The sequence below is a fragment of the Pezoporus wallicus genome, unplaced genomic scaffold (genome assembly GCF_028554395.1).
Source record: "Pezoporus wallicus isolate ANWC-B61680 ecotype Strahan unplaced genomic scaffold, APGP_CSIRO_Pwel_v1 contig_9123, whole genome shotgun sequence".
NCBI classification, from domain to species: domain Eukaryota; kingdom Metazoa; phylum Chordata; class Aves; order Psittaciformes; family Psittacidae; genus Pezoporus; species Pezoporus wallicus.
Genome location: NW_026641571.1, coordinates 234,998 through 254,753, shown reverse-complemented (window position 1 = coordinate 254,753; position 19,756 = coordinate 234,998). Strand labels below are relative to the sequence as shown.

Sequence of the window (19,756 nt, the reverse complement as noted above, 5' to 3'; positions counted from 1 at the left end):
AAGCTGGAGACAGGCTGGAGGTCTGCAGCGTGATCAGGGCAACCCACATGGAATCTTCTCCTATAAAACAGGTGGGTATTTATGCTCATGGTCTTGAATTCAATAAGAGGCTCAGTTTTACATGTGAGGCCATTGCAATGGAGCCACAGGGCTTCATTCTTTGCAGCAGGCCACATCACTGCACGCACCAGCTTAGGAAATGCCTCTGGCCAGATCCCCAAATTGCCAGACACACAACTAGTGACCAGCTATGTAGACAGAGCTGTTCTATGTATTGTTCTCCACAGGGCATGGCAGCAGTCTGCCCAGGATGGCCTTTGCAGACACAATAATAATGCTTCTAATATTGACTTCTCTTTGAATGTAACCAGACACATATAAGCTGCTTTGTGAAGACAGATGCTAATCCACCTCATTCAGAACCTTCTGGGCTGTTTAAGTTTTACTCCTCCATAAAGATTTCAGGTTCTCATATGCTGAACTTAACTCCTAATACACTCAGATCACATATTAAAAACCCCATTGGCCTCATTCCTCCTTCTTGCATCCAAGTGGAAACTAGTAGGAAGAAGACTGAAATGAATAGTCCAAATTCCAAATGATCATATATCCTGCCAGGGTAGGGCTAAATCTCAGTCACTGGCTATTGTCAGTAGAGGGATGCTAACCCATCCCACTCTGCCTGGCTGGTGCTAAGGAGCTTTAGTCTAAAGAGGCACTGAGCTCTGGCAAAGAGCTGCATTGAATAAGGACAGAACTGGGTGTGTGGACACTTCAGCTTTTAGCGCTGTTAAGCATCTGGGGCTGAGCCTGGACTTCATTGCTCTGTCACAAAAAGACAAAGATTGCAGATAATGAGCTAATAACACTTCACTTTCCCGGCCTGCTTTGCATCTTCAAAGCTCTCCTCAAGAACAAACTAATTAACTGTCCAGAGCAGAAGCTCATGACTAAGAGCTGAGAAACCCCGTGAATCAACCCGCTTGCAACAGCTCTGCGCAGGTTTGAGTGAAAACTCCTTTGGGAGGAAGGTCTGTTCACTGCCCCGACGGGTCACACCGATCCCCAGCCACATTCCAGGGCTGTGAGCCTTGCCGAGGGACCCAGCCCAGGAGAAGCCCCAGTGACTTCAAAAGAGCAACAGCTTGACAGGAATGCCCCAAAACCAACAGTGTGGCTTCTTCCTTTTAATCTGCATGGGTGCTTGAATGTGCTGAGTTAACAGTCCCTTGGCAAAGCTCATCCTCATTCTCTTCGGAAGACTTTACTTGCAAGCAGCCTTTTTCCAAGACCATTAAACTGGGAAGAACCAGGGTCTTTTAGTGCAGAATTGGCTTTCCTTAACGTAACCCTGGGTGCTGTGGACCTGGCCTTGGAGCTGTGTCTCCAGCTTACAGAGCTGTGTTGAAGTCCCAGCTCACCTATTCCTTGCTTTGGGCAAATTATTTGCTTCCACAAGAATGTGACTTCTCTTGCAGCTCCGTGGCTTTTGGGGATCATGGGTCACATTTACCTGAGCAAAAGAGAGATGAGAACGTCATGGGTTTTTCTATGGGTAAATGAACTCAGAGACCCAGCCCTCTGGAAGAATTTAGGCATTTCGAGCCAAGAATTTTGCCTTGGAAACTCCTGCGTAGCTGCTTCGATTTCCACCAGGAAACATCCCTGCTCTGCCTCTGAGGCACAACCTTTACAGGACAGGCCAAATCAAACCCAGTTTCCCTGCATCCTCTGCAGATTTCAGCCCACAGGTTGTGGGGGACTGCTGGGGAGGAGATGCAGCTGTGGGGCTTGCTAAAGGCTGAGAGCCTCACCAAATCCCAGGTCACGCTTCAGGGATGCCAGCCCCATCTCACAACACCTCAGTCCCAGGGATGCTGGGATGTCAATGTACAACGTCCCCACTGTAACGCAGGCATCCATCCCACCCGGTGTGCCGAGGACCTTGCAATGAAGCACTCGCTGCCCCTCTGCTTTGCCCAAGGTGTTAGAAAGCCCAGTTCAAATCTGCAGCTTCCACTAAAGGATTGAGGTGCCTCAGGGAAACCTTTCTGGAGCTGAAGCTCTCGCATCTGTGAGGCAACACTTATGGGATGAATGCTTCCCCATAGAGCTCAGGGCCAGGTTTCCAAAATATCTGTCTCGGGACACTGAGGTCTGGGAAAAGATCCATGGATGAGTTTTGCCTTCATGAAACACCCAGGGCTGGTATTTATGCTATGCCCCATGGAGCCACCCACAGCTGCGCCATGGAGCAGACAGTGATTGCTGCCCTTTGGTCCCTCACCTGGTTTGTGGACAGAAGTTCTGGGGACTTTTACATCGTTTTTCTTTCTTTCTTTCCCCAAAATACAGCTCCTCCTATGGTTTTGTGTGTGCTAGGTTTGTCCTGCCCTTAGCCCAAGGGCCTGCAAGCTACAACTGGGATTTCCCTGCAGCCACTGAGAAATGCCAGTAACTTCCAGAATCCTTTAGCTGCTCTTCCTTTGCAATGATAACGTTTGGATGGCTGGAGTTAATCACAGGGCTTAGGAACTTACAGGACTAATTGCCCATTGAGCAAATAATCAGGAGCCAGTTCCCATCCTGCTGCAGTGAGCTCCTTCCACCAGGACCCTGTCCTCCTGGCTTTGCCCTGCCAGGTCACCCAACATTGAATCACCCTTTGGAATATTGATCTCTGCCCCCTGCCAGGAGAGAGCTGGAATTTAAGCCAGGAGATGAGCGCATCCACTGAGCATCGCTGTGAGCTGGGATGAATCCGGACCCACAGTGCCTGGTTTACATCGTGCGGCTGCAGGAGCAGCAAGTTGAGCCCTGGCTGAAGCTTATAAGGTTTCCAGGGATCCTGCTGAGAGATCTGGAGCTCTGCAGTGCTGACATCTCCTCCATGCTGTGGCTGCTCCACCAAGGACGGTGATGGGGATATCCCCAGGATGCTCAGCCTAAGAAAGGAGACCAGTCCTCCTGGAAGGGCCCTTGGGCACCTCTTCCAGCACCCAGAAATGCTTCTTAGTCTTTGCCCAGGATGATTCTGCTTGCAGTTACATTGAAGTGTTTGAAAGAGTGGCCTGAACAAAAACTTTGAGGTGGAAAAACCTCCCAAAGCCAAATGCTCCCTTTCCAGAATATGTTGGTGCAAAAAAAAACCAATCAGCAGAATTTGGGACTTACAGAACTGACTCGAATTTCATGTTGTGTCAATCCCAGTGTAAGGTGTGGCGTGGCACACAGCTGACACACCGACAGCTCCTAGTGTAGCACCGCACCACCTGAGAAGTTAGAATAATTGCTCTATTTTTACAGCTAATCAGCAGCATCTGGTTCACAGTGGAAGATCAAAGCTCCCCGGGATCAAAGTGTTCCATCTTTGTCAGGATATCAAAGCCAGATTTATTGCTCTCTGACTGGGTTTGTTTACGGGTGCAGATAAAAGGGACGAGCTGCTCACAGCACTTCCGAAAGCAGGAGGGCGCTGTCAGTGGGGTGATCCCAATATTGCACCATGCCACAATCTAAGGCATCAGTTGTAGCGCTGGCCTTATAAATCAGCGTCACATAAAGACAGCACTGAAGGCTGCAGCTCAGATAGGGTTAAAAATCAGAGCTCAAAGCCATCATCTCCTATCAGACTAAGGAGAGATAGGAACTTGAATCTTCCACCTCGCCAGCAAGTGCTGTAACCTCGGAGCTGTCAGATAAGGGATGTGTTGCCTTCCTCTGCTGCTCTTCCCTCCTCCTCTGTGTCCTTTGTTTAAGACTCAGCCTCGGAGGCAAGCTGGGTAAAAACCCATTTGCACCATGCAGGGTGCTGAGCTGCTCAGCAGCATCAGGCTTCATCAGCATGAACCCAGGCAGCCGCACCATGCGGGCTGCTTGCAGTGATTAGGTGGTTGTGGTGGCATCTTGGGGTTAGGAAGTGGTGGTGGCATCTCAGGGCATGGATCAGGCACTCCTGGGTCTGGAAGTGCCCTTGAATCATCTGCAGCAGAGCAGCTGCTTGCATATTTATTTCATGCACGAAGACAAACAAAGAGAATTGCTGTGTAATGAGGATCTTCCCAGGCGTGGGTCATGCCAGGTCTGAAGGCAAAGCCTCCAAAGCTCACACTTCACCTCTCCATCTCTTTCTGAAGATACCTGGCCTCAAAACAGCAAACGTGGGGCTCTGGGACTCACCTTCCAGGGGTTTCCCCAGAGGTGATATCATGCAGCTCTGGCGCTCAGCATCGCCCTTACCAGTCATGTACCTTATGGATCCAGTGCTGGGCAAAGCGCTGATCACTGTCTCAGCATCGCTGTGCTCCTGCTGGTGGTTGCTGCCCTTCACCAAAGAGCATAGTTTACACCAGGGACTTCAGCAGAAACCTGGGCATGAGAGCACATGCAAAAGCAGTGATTCAGACATCACCTGGAAGCTTATTTTCCTTCCACTAAGTGCCAATAAAATGCTGCTTCCAGACAACAGCTAAAGCCTCTTCCTTTCCATCCCAGAGCATTGCTGCCTGCTTCGTCAGCGGCACTTGTCTCAAGGACATGGGTCATTGCGTAGATGCTAAACTGTGCTTGTGGTGCATTAAAGACTTCATTGATGATTTAACACATCTGTGGAATCAGCACAAACCATGGATGACTTTAACCAATTAAAGGCGATTAATTGATACCTACGAATTAGCTGCTGTAGGCAGTGATTTACAGGGTTAAGATATTAAATGAAACCTAAAGTTTTATAAGGCATTTAAAAATAATCATTAAAAAGCCTTGCTAACGTCAGATGCTTGCAGGAACAAACGGACCTGCCCTGCAGGGAGGTGCTGAGGAGGCCCATCACACAGCAAGATGATGGCTTGGGACTCGGAACATGGGAGCTCCAGGTCTGGAAGGTGTTTCCAAATTGAACATTTACAGCCTGTTTCTCTCTTTCAAAACACAGCCTGTCGTTAGGCCCAACGTGCAAACCATCAGAGGTTGAACTGCTTCATTTTCTGCAGTCTTTTCGTAGAATCATTGGGTTGGAAGGGGGCTTAAAGACCATTTAGTCTCTAATAGAGGAGACTAATAGAGTCTAATAGACTAATAGAGGAGTGTCAAGTAGAAAAGCCAAAAGGACCCTGGCATCCTGCACTGCACAATGTGGGACTCAACCTGATCCCTGTGCAGTGTTTCGGCTGAGACACCAGAACTGCCCTTGAGTGGACACTGTTTTCATGTTCTGGGTTGCTCCTCAAAAGCCCACAGGATGGAGGGTGTTGGCATGCAGCAGCAAAAAGTGCTGTTTCTCTGCAACATGTTAGGGGATGCTACATCTTATAGCTCCTGGAGGGAAGATGCCCTGCTAGGGAGGGACAGAGCTCTCTACCCTTCATACTGCACTCCAGAAGGTGGTGGTGCTTTGACCTGGCATCCAGAGGTTCTGCTGCCCATGGGGACATTGAGACCATGCTGCAGTGCTGCAGGACACCAGTGCACTGCAGATCAGATCTCCACAACAATCTGGCACTGTGAGGTTGTTGGCACCCTGCACGACCCTCCAAGAGCTGCTGCCAGGGGTCCTTCACTCCGCAGCTCACAGCAGCATGGCCAGCCCCTGTAAGTCTGAACTCATCCACTTGAGTGCCTTTTCGGTACTTAAAAGGGGTCTATGAGAAAGATGGGGAGAGAGTTCCTAGCAGGGTCTGTTGCAACAGGATGAGGGGGTGTGGTTTTAAACTGAAAGAGGGGAGATTCAGGCTGGGTGTGAGGGTCAAATCCTTTACAGTGAGAGGGGCACGGGTTGTGCAGGGAGTGACGGATGCCCCATCCCTGGAGACATCCCAGGCCAGGCTGGTTGTGCTTCCGAGCGACCTGCTCTGGTTGAAGATGTCCCTGCTCATTGCGGGGGTTGTTATGGATTAGGTGAGCTTTAAGGTCCCTTCCGCCCCGAACCGCTCTATGGTCCTATAGCGAAGGGCTCCTGGGCCGTGCCCGAGCGGAGCCCCGCGGGCTGGGCGCTGACTCAGCTCCGCTGGCACGGCTGTGCCACCGGGGCAGGTTTCGGCCCCGGCGCAGCGGGAGCCGGGCTGGCGGGGCTCCAGCGCGCTGCCGGGACAGGCATCGCTGTGGGAAGCAGGGAGTGTCTCCGTACCCCCACCCTTGGGCGCTGCCGGCCCCGCAGGGACGGGCAGAGCGGCTGCGGGGCCGCGGAGCAGCACCGGGCACCGGCAATGCCGGGGAGGTGTTGAGGGTGGGAGCCTGGGATATGGTGAGGGGGGGGGGTCCCAGCCGGACGCTGCTTTGTGCCCTGAGCGCTCCGCTCCCCCCGGACCTTAGATCCAAGCTGAACTCCCCCTGTTCCAGTTCGGCCCCATCACTCCTTGTCCTGTCGCTACGGTCCCTGATGAAGAGCCCTTCTCCAGCATCCTTGTAGCCCCCTTCAGACACTGAGGGTCTCCACGCAGCCTTCTCTTCTCCAGCCCAAATGTTCGCAGCCTGTCTCTGTACAGGAGGTGCTCCAGCCCCTGCTGATGCTCGTGGTCCTCCCTCATCCCATTAAGGCATCAAGTTCACCCCTCCCCACCTCGTTTTTGAGGCCTGTTTGCCCTCCTCTTGCTGCCTTACCAAAGCTGAGGCTTCCCAGAGGCTTGTTCCCCAAAACCTGATGGCATGTGTTGAAGCAGACAAATCATCCAACCCGCAGCACAAGGGAGAAACCTGAAGGATGCTCACACCTCACGGGGCCTGGGACGGAGAGGACAGGCAGCCCCAGCAAGAGGAGAGACAAAACGTCTTGCCAAGGGACAAGAAGCCTTTAAAGATCAACCATCCTCTGCACCTATTCCTTCCCCTCTGCTCTGGAAACACTTCACAGATGAGGTTTAACAACTGCGTGGGACAGCTTGCCCCAGGAAATGGTCATGAAGCCCAGATCCATGCAGCAGGAACTCAGGATTATGCAGCTGATGTGCCACCACGGGCATTGCATGTGGAAGCATGCTACAGAGGTGCCTACAGCTAGATGAAAGAGATCTGCACACCTGAAAGGACAGATGAATGGCCTCCCCACACTGATTTTTTCTCAAACCTTCGTTGCATGCTGTCAGAACCACGCAGAGGAGGCAAACACAGCTGGTCTGGGTCCTTTAGGACAAGGTGGAAATATGAGTTATAATGACCTGGAAGCTGGCTTTGTTTAATCCATGCACCAATAGGCTTGGAAGCAGTCCCACAGGGCCAGCCCTGACTCAGAGCCGAGCAAGGGGGGGCGGTCTGGTACAGCAAAAGCAGGAGCTAAAGGGGCCATAACGAGGATTGCGGCAGGAAGAGCAGTCAGACCAGCGAGGTCTGTTCCAAAACCTCCCAAGCACCGCAGGTGTGAGATGCTGTGAGGCAAGGGGATGGTATTCAGGAGGTCCTGAAGGGCTGCTGCATCCTCCTGCACCCCAGGGAGCTGAGTGTGCTCAGCCGAGCTCTGCCCTGCGCCTGCTTCCTCTGGGCTTAGGGCTCCAGGATGGAGACAAGACCCTGACCCTGTCCCCGTTCTCTTTATTTACAGACACAACATCAGCGGGGGGTGTGGAGGTGGGAAACGGAGCCTTGTGAAGCATCTGCCCGTGCAGGCAGCACTGTGCCTGCAGCCAGGCCCACCAAGCCCTGTGCAGGCAGAGGGTGTGCGGTGCTGGCTCCAAGAGGGGGGGGAAGGCAGATGGTGGACCCAAGGGCCGCACACCTCCCCGTGGCCGAGCCGCCTTTGCCTCCCGAGCATCTATTTCCACCGGCCGCCTACCATGGTCTTCCCACGGGCAGCCTTTGACCTGGGAGGGAAGCGGAAAAGCACATGTAAAATGGCATTAGTGACCGTGAAAGGAGGGACGAGTCATCTCCAGTTGATGCTCACTGGGGGGAAGAAGGTCTTCAGTGGCCCCAGGTAAAACCTTGGAACCTGAGTCAGTGCATCCATGTGGTTTGGGGTTCTATGGAAGAAGCTCATGCAGTTTGCCAGGTGTCTCTAAGGACCCCCAATTCCCTTCCCATATTTCTCCCTCCCCAGGATCCTTCAGAAAGGAATCCACAAGTTGGATCTCTGGTGGCAGAGGGACAAAAGGGGCTGCAGGATCCGTCTCTCAAGAACCAGAAGCTGTGGTGATGCTCCTCAGGACACACCACATCAACCTCCTTAACCAGGATCAGGGGAACAGACACTGCTGGGGGCACAGATCAGCTGAGAGGAGGAGGAAGAGGAGGAGGAAGCTCAGGTGGACAGTGAAGGGCATTACTGGCATGTCATCCTGAGGCTCACCAGAGCAGCTTTGCCTGCCAATCCTTGGCATTGCCTCCTCCCTCAGCCCTACCGCTAGCCCCAGTGTCCATGCAGCACACATGCACAGGGAGACACACAGCACTGGGGAAGCAGCTGTACTCACCCTTTGCTGCAGTAACAGGCCGTGATGGGGCAGAAGAGAAGAGAGATTTGGTGTAAGCACGTGGGAGATGCTGCTGCCTGGCACACGGGGCAGGCTGAGCACCTCTCATGTGAGGCGACAGAGCAGGGTGCTCCCAAGGGTGGGAGTTAAACACCCACCTCTGCCCTAATACAAAGGGTCCCCTTGTCCTGTGCAGGGAACATGGGCACGGGGACAGGCTCTCCTGCACAGCTCCCACAGCCCATAGGGATTTCCCTTCCTACACAAGCTGGAATCTCCAGCACCCTCCCTGAGATGCTGGGCAGAGCCACTGCAGGGATGGGGGCTGCTGGAGGCTGGTAGGACCCCCCAGGACACAAGGCTTCATATGTAGAGGTGGGGTCTCCCCAGGGTCCGTCCCTATCCAGGGTGTCTGGGGCAGGGGGAAGCTTGGTGGAGGTGGGAGGCAATGGTTTGGGTCTGTCAATAGCAGCAGAGCAGCATCGATGCTGGGCCAGGCCTGCAGGTCCATGAGCACTGGGTACCAGTGGGACCAAAGGCAGGAGTGGAGAGGACAGGAGGTGGCTCTGTGAGAGTACCAGAGGGGCAGGAGGTACATGGGGAGGGAAGTGGAGCCAGGGGAGCGGGGGGCTGGAAAGGCAGGAGGAGGGATGCTCAGCCTGCCCGGGACTTACACTTTCTGGTGGTCACTGACACGGTTTCGGAGGACGTTGATCTGCAAGAGAAACACAGGCGGGTGCTGAGGCCGGGCAGGATGCCCTGCACCCAGCCAGGGATGGGGGAGAGGGTGAGGATGCAGATTCATCACTGCTCTCCCTCCCCTTGCATGGGTGCAGGGCTGTGATGTGCAGCACAGCAGGAAGCCCATTGGGGTGCAAAGGACGTGCCCCCAGGAGCTGGGGGGTCACAGGGCCACCACGTAGCCCCTTGCACTGCCTGCCACGTCCTCCAGCATTTCATAGCTGTGTGCTCAGCTTTGCCAGGGTTGGTTTGATCCTGGCTCACAGAAACCCAGCCTGGTTTGTGCTGGAGGAGACCTTAAAGCTCCTCCAGTTCCAAGCCCTGCCACGGGCAGGGACCCCTTCCACTGGAGCAGCTTGCTCCAAGCCCCTGTGTCCAACCTGGCCTTGAGCACTGCCAGGGATGGGGCAGCCACAGCTTCTCTGGGCACCCTGTGCCAGCGCCTCAGCACCCTCACAGGGAAGAGCTTCTGCCTTACATCCAAGCTGAACTTGCCCTGTTTCAGTTTGAACCCATCACCCCTTGTCCTATCACTACAGTCCCTGATGAAGAGCCCCTCTCTGGCATCCTTGTAGCCCCCTTCAGACACTGGAAGCTGCTCTGAGGTCTCCACGCAGCTTCTCTTCTCCAGCCTGAACAGCCCCAATGTTCTCATCCTGTCTCCATACAGGAGGTGCTCCAGCCCCTGAGCATCCTCGTGGCCTCCTCTGCACTTGCTCCAACAGCTCCATTGAGGTTTTTGTCCTCAACAGGTCCATCAAGGACAAAATCTCCATAAAGGAGGAGGTTGTGGCTTTGCTCTCAGTGCAGAGCCTGTTGGGTGTCTGTCACCCCATGCACGCGGGGGGCACAGTCCTTTCCTGAGGCAGGCAGCTTCCCTGTGACAGCAGGGTCAGTCAGACAGCCCCCCCTCCCCATGGCCTGACGGGGAGCAGGAGCAGCAGCCGGGCACATGGGGCTGCCTGAGCTCACCTCGTATTTCTGCCGCTTGAACTTCTCCTGCAGGTCAAACTTCTCCGCCTCCAGGTCACGGATGCTTTGCCACAGCTCCTTGGCCTTGTCCCTGTGGGAAGGGGTCAGTGCAGGACAGGGACGTGGCTCACTGCAGGGGACAGGGCAGTGATGCCACCGCCGCGCAGGTGGGGATGTGTTACCCATGCGGCAACGCCAGTCCCACGCATGGACCAGAGCCGTGGGGGAGGTTGGGACAGACGGGGACATGCATGTCCCATGCGTGTGAGCACGGCTCCCTCTGATGGATACGGCTGTCAGCGGCAGCCTGGCAGAGCCACACAGCCCCTGTCCCCGCTGCGGTGTCACAGCCCATCACCCCCTTGTCGGGGCTGCAGCCCCAGCGCAGGATCCTGCCGCAGAGCAGAGCTCCTGTCCTGGGCAGCCGGTGCTCACCTCAGCTTGTCCTCATTGAGGTGATCGATGTTCAGAGGCTTCCGCCGTTCGCTGAGGATCTTCTTCTTCTTTTCCCTCTCCGTTTGCTTCTTCCCCCCCTTTTTCTCTGACTGAGGAAACCATCAGCCCATTGGAGGTAAGGAAATCTGCCCAGCCTTTGCTCTATCCCCATCCCCAGCTCTGCCCCAACACCCTCAGCTTTGGGGACGCCGGAAGCACATGAGGTCCTTGAGGTCCTTAAGGAAATCTTGGCAATAGTGGCCAAGACACCCCCCACCCCTGTTCCTGTCCACGAGGTGAGGCTGGACCCTGACCAGCATCTTCAAAGCAGAGCTCTCAGCTCACTTTGCCCCTCTCACTGCTGCTGTGAGCCAAGAGCAGCGCTGTGAGGCCAGCCCATGGCTGAGCCCTTCCCAGGAGCACCAGCACCTGCATTGCAACCACCCACGGTAGGATCCCACCTTCTGCATGTAGCCTCCAAAATGCAGCATGTTGGAGAAAGCCTTCTTCTTCCGCGCTTCCTCCTCAGCCTTCTTCCGTGCCTCCTCTTCCTCCTTGCGAGCTCGCTCTTCCTGCCAGCGTCAGAAGTGGGTCAGGACAGAGACCTCATGGGCAGCTCACGCTCCCGTGTGCTCCGTGGCCAGGCTGGAGCATCCCGAGCCCCATCCCTGGGGGGCACACTCACGGCCATGCGGGCTTGTCGCTCCTTCTCCCTCTCGCTGCGGATCCGCTGCTGCTCAGCCCTCTCCGCTCGCCGCTTTTCCTGCGGAAGGAGAGGACATTGGCTTGGACACTGCATCCTCGCTGTCCACAGGGACACATCACTGACCCCTCTGAGAGCCCCAAGGGAAGAGCTGCTGCTCTCACGTCTCCCAAGAGAGCATGCGGAGCGGTGACCATGGGGAAAGGCCCCGCAGCATCACAGCAGCCAGGCCAAGAGCTCTGCAGGCACTGGGGGACAAAATCAGGCTCAGATCTCAGGCTTTGTCTAGCAGGGACATGGGATGTGTCAGGTCTTTCTGCCAGGGCCACGGGGGAAAGGATCACGGCTGGGGGAAGGCTGCATACATACAATCCTGTCCTTGAGGGACATGAGCTCCTCTTCCTCCTTCTTCCTGCTCTCAAAGTGGGCTTCAATGAGAGCCTGCAGTTCGTTCAGGTCCTTCTCCATGCGCTTGCGGTGGATGTCCTGCAGCAGACAGAAGCAGCAGTGGTGGCTCCCACCAGTGAAGCCCTCCAGGAGCTGCTGGGTACCTCGCAGGGGGGACATCCTGTGCGCTACTTACATCAAAATCCAGTCTCTCGCCATCTGGGATTTTGGGAGGCACCAGGTTTGGCATAAAGACCCTGCAGGAAGGTGAGGAGGGGAAGGGTGAGTCTGCAGCCAGCGCCTGGGACAGGATGGCGCCTTTCAGCCAGGCGCTGATCTACCCAGCCCTCCTCACTGAACCTCACAGTCCCCAGGGATGCAGAGCACACTTTGAGGACAGGGAGGTGCAATCCTCCTTGCTGGCCATCGCCAGCTGGACAGCTTCAGAGGGAGACCTGTGGCATTCCCGGGAAGCACTCCAAGGCACCCGCGTGGCTGGAATAACTCTGCAAGCTGCAGGCAACTTGGCCATGACCCTTTGCCAGGCACCCTGGGGCTGGCAGACACCCCAGTGCTCATCACCCAGCAGAGCACAGAGGAACTGTGGGCTCCGGTGTGATCTGGCACAAGGAGCTGGAAACCACGCTCTCATCCTCTGTGGGCTTGAGAGGGGCAAGGGATGCTCAATAGGGGCACATAAAGATGAAGGGGCTGTGGCTGAGGACAGAGCTGCCTCCCATAGTGCAGCATTGCAGGGTCCAGGGGGAGCTGCAGGCTCCTGGCAATGGTTCACAGCTCCTGCCTCAAGCCATCCATGGCCAGGCACACACTGCAGAAGCACAACCCTGGCTCTGCCGTGGACCATACCCCAGGATGGGGTGCACACAGGGTTCTTCCAGCTGCAGGGCCAAAGGGCAGCTGAGCTTCCCCAAGGAACACTCAAAATGCTTCAAAACCTCCAAAAGAGCTCATCCTCAGGATCCCCTTCCTATTCTGTGTCTGTCCGCCTGTTTCTCTCCTTTTTCTCTCCATGTCCCAGTCCCATCCTGCTTTCCTGCTTTCAGGCCTCAATGTCCCATGCCCTCTATGGATCATGGTGCTAAGCCCATCACACAGAGCCTCTGCCCTGGCACAGCTCCTCTTGACATTGACACTTACTTGGGTTTTGGCTTCGATTCACCTTCAGGTCCCCAGGAACAGGAGAGAAAGACAATGTCAGTGTCACAGAGGCAACCTTGACCCACACCCCACCACACTGAGCCGAACCACCCTTCTCTCCCATGGATCCTCCTCCAGCAAAGAGGCACGCAATGAGCTCTGTGCCAGACCCAGAGGCACACGCTGGAGCTCCTGGCTAAGCAGAAAGGTTGTTTGGAACCTCCTTATACAGGTGAAGGGACAGAGCCTCCCGCCCCAGAGAGCAACAAGGATGGATACTTCACCTTCCCCAGGCTCCTGCTCTCGGTCCCCCTCTCCACCTGTGGAAAACGTGATGCTTTGGCTGCCAGAGGCCAGCACCAGGGACACAGTGGGGTGGTTCCATCAGGCTGTTCCCCTCTGCTAAACCCAGCTCCATCCTTCCAGAATGAAGGGGGAGAAACCCATTCCCTCATGAGCATCCCTAACGCACGGACAGACTGGGAGATATTCCTCTCCAAGAGGAACCCAGAGGTGCAAGTAATGCTACCTTCTCCTTCCGGATTTTGGGTGAATTCCTTACCTAGGCAGCACAAAGCCATCCCTCCTGCAAGCACCCTGCTTCCACAGCCCTGGCACAGGATGGGGCCAGGGCATCCCTCCACCATTTACCACTGATTTTCTATCTCCAGCAGCAAATGAATTCAACACCAAAACCCTGTTACAAGGGCCCAGAGTCTTGGGGGACTGGGATCAGGACCAAAATAGCTGAAACTGTCTCTCCTCTGCCTCTGCTTTACCTTCTCCTGGTGCTTTCGTTTCATCTTCTTGTTCTGTTTCGAAAGCAATGGGGAGAATATGAGCACCCATGGGTGAGGACAGCCCCAACACCCCAACAGAGGGGTCCCAGCACCCCAGCTCAGGGAGCACATCTGGGATCTGAGCCTGTCCCACCAGCCACAACAACACGGGGCACACATCAGGCCACTCCATCTGCTTCAAAGAGGTCTCATGAAGTCGAGTGTCTTTCAGTGGTGAAACACACCAGAGCATGACCCCAGCTCTGGGCTCCCTATGGGATCTCCTGGTGGAAGAGGCTCAGCTAATTTTTGGCACTGTTTTGGAGAGCTGGACACCAACCAGCAGAAAACACCCTTATCTTTCTGCTTGCAGAGCCGTTGCAGTCAGTACATCAGGAAGGGCCAGCTCAGGTTTGACATCTCACTGGGAACCGCAGGTACAGAGGGGGAGCTGCCCTTTGTGCTACTGACCATGCTGGGACACCCCAGACTTGCTTGGTACCCCAAAGCCAGGCCGTGGGAGCTCGCTGGCGAAGCCGCCACTCACCTTCTGCCTTGGTTTCTTCAGTCTCCTCCTCCGCTTCCTCTACCTGTTCTTCCTGCCCTGTGGAATAGCAGGCAGCGTGAGCCCGAGGGCCACGGCTCCCCTGGCTCCCTACAGACCCCAGGACACCCGCAGCGTGGAGCCAGATGAGAGAGACCCAGCAGAGATGCAGCCACAGGAGAAAGAAGCAAAGAGCTTCGCTCGAGCCCTTCCCCAAGGCTCCGTGCTTGTGCACATCAGCGGATCCATGGCCCCTCCCGGTTTGTCCCTCATTCTCTCCTATGCTCATCATGCTCTTACAGCCCAGCCTGGGAGGAAGATGATTTCTATTGCTCCCCTCTAGCCCCAGCGAGGAACAAGGGCGGCTGGCATCACAGAACGTGCCTTCGGCACCTTCGCAACCGTATTTATGACACTGCGCGAGCATTTTTCCACTGGAGGGAGCAGTATCCCCACAAGAGTCCTCCATTGGAGGCAGAGCAAGGCTGGAGCCCAAGGTCCTGGGAAGACTTGTGTTCGCCCAGCAAGAGAGAAGGAAAGGAAGAGAAGGCAGCAAACCAGGAGTACATTGGTTGGTGTAAGAGAGGAGCCACAGACGCAGGAGCAGACACACAGAGCACAGCAGGGCAGGGAGGGGGGAGTGCAAGAACTGAAAGATAGAAGTGGAAGAATGAAAGAAAACCATTTCCCAACCAGGGAGAGGCAAAAGACACACCGACATATTCATAGCAGCAGTGCAGAGATGAAATAAAGAAAGGTGCAATAGCTACCGTCTTCTTCCTCTATCCATTCTTCCTCTTCTGAGCCAGGAAGGAGGGAAAGGAATAAGTGCAGAGGTTAGTTGGACGCCGCAAAGCTGCGGAGTGTATCTATGGTGTGCGTGAGATGAGCACTCCAGCACTGCAGGGCTTTCCCCTTTGCATGTCCCTTTGCTTTTAATGCCAGGGATGCTTTGCTGTGCAGCAGCCCGGGCTGCCTGGCAGTGCCCTGAAGCAGCAAGAGGCTCAGCAAAACCCAGCTCCCAAACGCAGCCCAGATGTGCCCCAGCGTATCTGCATGCACCATGGGCTTTGCTGCTTCGTCAGGCTGAGGCACTTGGAGCTTTGTGCTTGAGCATCATTAGCATACATTCAGCTGAGGCTCCAGCTCCCGTTGAGTTATTGGGCTCACACCTCTGCCTGCCCTGAGCCCGACATTCCCACCCCTGCTTTGAGTTAAGGGATCACTCAGACAAAACATCCCGATTAAAACTCAGGCTGGTTTTGATCCTACTGATGTTTAGGTGGAGAAATCCAGAGCATGGTCTCCTTTGCCATGAGTTACCCATCACTAGGGGGTTGTGGAGTCTCCCTCTCTGGAGATATTCCAAACCCACCTGGGCACGTTCCTGTGTAACCCGCTCTCAGTGGCCCTGCCTTGGACTGGATGAGCTCCAGACGTCCCTTCCAACCCTAAATAGCTTCCAATCAAGGAACTTACCACCAGAACCCACCCGAGCAAAACACTGACCCAACAGCACTTGTCTCTTGGTTCTCAGAACCACCGATGAGACACCTACCTTCTTCCACGTACTCCTCTTCAGAGAGCACGAGTGCACACAGGAAAGAGGGAAGGGAAAGAGATGCAGGTTATTGGAGTTGCTTGGATCATTTCTTTGCTTCAGCCTCAGGGCAGCTGCAGATGGTCCACATCCTCTTACCTTCCTGCTCCCTGCAAAGCACAGCATGGATTTGTGGGGTTACAACGGGGCACGTGTGTCCATCAGTCCATTCAAAGGGCTCAACTGACACTTCAGCAGTGGTCAGGGCACAGCACCATTTTGCAGCCTGAGAAGATCAAGTGACCGTGGCCTCTCATCCTAGAAATGGGTATCCTACATCCCAGCTTTGCCTCAAAGTCCTTTCCTGACCCTGGGGGAGATGCATGGTCTGTCCTTGGACAGACAGGGCTCGGACTGGTTGCCAGGACATGCAGGTCTGTCATGGCATTAAAACGTAAGAAGGATTCAGATCTACTTTTTCTGCTGGTGGATGAGGAATGGGAGCTGTGTTTGGACTGATCCCTATAACCATGTACTGCAGATACTGAGCCCCTTCTCTCCAGGGTGCACTTCACGACCCAGCAGCCCTCACCAGCAAAAGTTGCCTTCAAATTTAGGCCCTGGGGAGCGATGCTCTGGATGTGGCAGCAAAAACCCCATCAGCTTTTCCCAGCTCTCTCTCACTGATTCAGGTTGCAGCATTTCCAATGTCAGGGCTGCCCCTCGTGTGCTGGTACAGCTCCCAACACAAGACTCCCCACTGCTGGGGGTCTCAGCAGTGGTGCAGGTGGGCATGGGGTGAGGAGAGTTTATGCTGGATGCTGGAGGCAAATGGCACCTCTAAACAATACCATGACCCTGTGGGGAAGTGGGAATAAGGAGAAAGAGAAGCTGCTTAAAGCCACATCACTTACTGGTCATGTTCTTCGATGACCTCCTCAGAGTCTGACATGCCTGGTTATCTGGCAGAATTCAAGGCAGATTGGAAAAAGAGAGGGTTAGGAGCGGAGATAAGGACCAGCACAGCCTGTCCTCCAGCACCCGGGACACAGGCACAGAGATGCTGCGCCTCGCCAAAGCACTGGGAGCCCTGAGCTGTCCCCAGCTCTGACAGCATTATCTCAACAGAGATAAGGTTCCCCCTCCCCTCCTCTCCCAGGATCGCTGCTCGCCCCAAATAGCAGGCAGGAGATCAGACACAGCCTCATGCAACACTGATAACTGCTGTCAGGAGCCATGTCCAGCTGCCTCAGGGTGCTGCGTTTGCTCAGGGCACAGGAGAAGAGCCCAATTACAACGCTCAGCTCGTCTGGCTTCCTGACTATTCTTAGCTCGGTTGGGACACAGAAACTTTGCAGGGACATCCCGTTATCTCAGATGTACAGCCCTGCACAGGCCACAGCACAAGAGCTCGATGACACTTCCCAGCCCAGCCCTCCAAGAGCAGAGTGTGCCCCGCAAAGGGATGATCTGGGCTCAGCCGGGGTGTTTCTCTCCTGGTCCTGAGACTGAGCTCAGCTAAGAGGGGTAATTCACAGCCTGCTTCAGCAATAGGGGTAGGTGCTCATTCCCCACTCGTGATCAGGAGGATGCCACTCATAGCCCCACCTCATCTAGCTTCTACTCAGTGCTCCACCAAGAGGTCTACACAGACCAATGCCATTATCAGCCCCAGCCCTGCACATCCCAGAGCAGCACTGGGCATCCCAGAGCAGCGCTGGGCATCCCAGAGCAGCGCTGGGCATCCCAGAGCAGCCCTGCACATCCCAGAGCAGCGCTGGGCATCCCAGAGCAGCCCTGCACATCCCAGAGCAGCGCTGGGCATCCCAGAGCAGCGCTGGGCATCCCACAGCAGTGCTGGGCATCCCAGAGCAGCGCTGGGCATCCCAGAGCAGCACTGGGCATCCCAGAGCAGTGCTGGGCATCCCAGAGCAGCGCTGGGCATCCCAAAGCAGCCCTGCACATCCCAGAGCAGCGCTGGGCATCCAAGAGCAGAGCTGGGCATCCCAGAGCAGAGCTGGGCATCTCAGAGCAGTGCTGGGCATCCCAGAGCAGAGCTGGGCATCTCAGAGCAGTGCTGGGCATCCCAGAGCAGCGCTGGACATCCCAAAGCAGCCCTGCACATCCCAGAGCAGCGCTGGGCATCCCACAGCAGTGCTGGGCATCCCAGAGCAGCGCTGGACATCCCAAAGCAGCCCTGCACATCCAAGAGCAGCGCTGGGCATCCCAGAGAAGCGCTGGGCATCCCAGAGAAGCGCTGGGCACCAACCCAGGCCCCTGCACAGCCTGTCCATTGCTCAAGCTTGTGCCAGACCTCGGCCCAGCCACGATGCAGCTCTAGAAATAACTCGCATGTGCCAAAGCACCTGTTCCCAGGGCAGCGCCGCTTCCCTTCTCCTGCTGGGAACAACTGGTCCTGCTGCATCTGTCGAGCATTTATAACCCGGGATGGGTAGGACAGGCTGCGGGGTCGCCTGGTCGAGATGCTGAATCCAGGGCTGGAATCCACAAGCACGGGAAAGCTGCGCTGCAGGAGGGGTGCCTCCGCATACCCAGGGGTGGTCAAATCTCACTTCTGAGCAATGACTCGGAAGGTGCTTTTTGGAGACAAATGAAGTCAGAACTCAGCCCCGGCTGCCCCAGCTCCATCGCCTGCTTCTGCCATCCTTGTTCCTGCTGATGGCTCTAGGGCTTGGCCCCAAGAACCACTTTCAGCACCATCCCTTCAACTCCTCTCCCCCTCAAACATCAGTTCCTGGCCCTGCTTGTCCCCCAGGCTCAGCATGGTCCTGCTATCCTGAGCTTGGCCAAATAATTCATGTGGCCTCTGAGCTGCCAGGACTTCTCACGACCCAAGAGCAGAGACTCCATCCCAGCCATGACAGTGCAAACATCCATTTGCAAAAGCTCATTTCTACATCTCCATTCACCTCCTCCCTCATACATGGCTCGATCCCACAGAGAATTTGCTGAGGAACAGCAACAAAACCTTAAAGGGTACACAAAAAAGATGTTTCTAGGAAATACGTATCCATCCTCTGCACAGAAACAGGTAAACCTTTCCATTGAAGCTGTGCAATCTTGTTTTCCCAGCATTTACTCCAGTGTGGCTCACATCTCTGCTCCCTTCCTGCTTGGTAGGGTCAGACCATACACAGGAGCATCCCAGCTCTAACACACCCTATGGGCTGCCAGTGAGCCACGGCCAGGCTGGCCCAGCTCTCACATGGGCATCGCATCCCTCCTGTCCCCTCCAGAGACACAGTTAACAGGGATGTGTGGGATCCGCTGGAACCAGAGCAGCCAAAATCCTTCTCGAGCCACCTGGGGTGGTTTAAAGGGCATTGGGCAAGTTGCAAACACAGCCCCCTGGAGAAGGTCTGGATGCTTGATCCATGCGAATGCCTTCATGGCAAAAATACCTCCTGGCTGGGGAGGACCATTCCCCCTGAGCCAAATCACTCCTGCCCTTCCACTGAGCATCCGATGCCCCACGCAGGCAGCCCCCCCGCAGCCTTACCTCTGCCGTGGGGCGCCAGTGAGATCCCAGGGAGCTGGCGGGCGTCTGGGAAATGCTCTTTGGGGGCAGGAGGCTTTAAGGGGGCTCCAGCGCCCACCCCGGGGCGGGCAGCGCCGGCAGGAATGCGCCCGGCGCCCAGGGAGGAATGCAACACTTGTGAGCTGCTATTTCAGCCCCAGCCCCCTCCGCCGCTCCCCCTTCCCCCCCAGGAGCCCATATAAGCCCAAGCTATTGTGTGGCCTCAGAGATTTGCTATTTTAAACCCTCCGGACCGAGATACGCGAGTGCCCGAGGGGCTGACACAAGCCAGGCAGCTGTCACGTTCTGATAAGGCAGCGAGCGCAGGACCAGACCCTCCATCGCAGCCCCCAGCCCTGCACTGAGCCCAAGAGGCTGTAAGAGAAGAGGCTGAGGCTCAGGCTGGTTTTACCATGTGTATCTCAGGTCTTCGCCTTCTTTCCCCTTATCAGAAGAGAAGCAAAGCTGTTCCCATCCCATCCCCGAAGCAGGTGGCCAGGAGCATCTTAGAAAGGGCAACTTTTATTAGGAAAACAAAAAAGGCACAGAGAGAACCAAGT

The 19,756-nt window shown here is 55.5% G+C and overlaps 1 protein-coding gene across 1 annotated transcript; it reads right to left on the bottom strand.

Moving 5' to 3' along the window:
• Positions 1 to 7,501: 7,501 nt before the first annotated feature.
• Positions 7,502 to 19,310, bottom strand: TNNT2 (troponin T2, cardiac type). The gene is made up of 17 exons (XM_057424492.1): positions 19,179 to 19,310; positions 16,573 to 16,620; positions 15,818 to 15,828; positions 15,677 to 15,694; positions 14,889 to 14,918; positions 14,122 to 14,178; positions 13,575 to 13,607; positions 13,080 to 13,115; positions 12,796 to 12,817; positions 11,834 to 11,894; positions 11,620 to 11,736; positions 11,233 to 11,310; positions 11,009 to 11,119; positions 10,548 to 10,657; positions 10,113 to 10,203; positions 9,074 to 9,114; positions 7,502 to 7,790 (listed from the first exon to the last, which is right to left on the bottom strand). The coding sequence occupies exons 2-17, from the start codon at positions 16,608 to 16,610 to the stop codon at positions 7,742 to 7,744; spliced, it is 903 nt and encodes a 300-aa protein (XP_057280475.1). The 5' UTR covers positions 16,611 to 16,620; positions 19,179 to 19,310; the 3' UTR covers positions 7,502 to 7,741.
• Between the last annotated feature and the right edge of the window lie 446 nt (positions 19,311 to 19,756).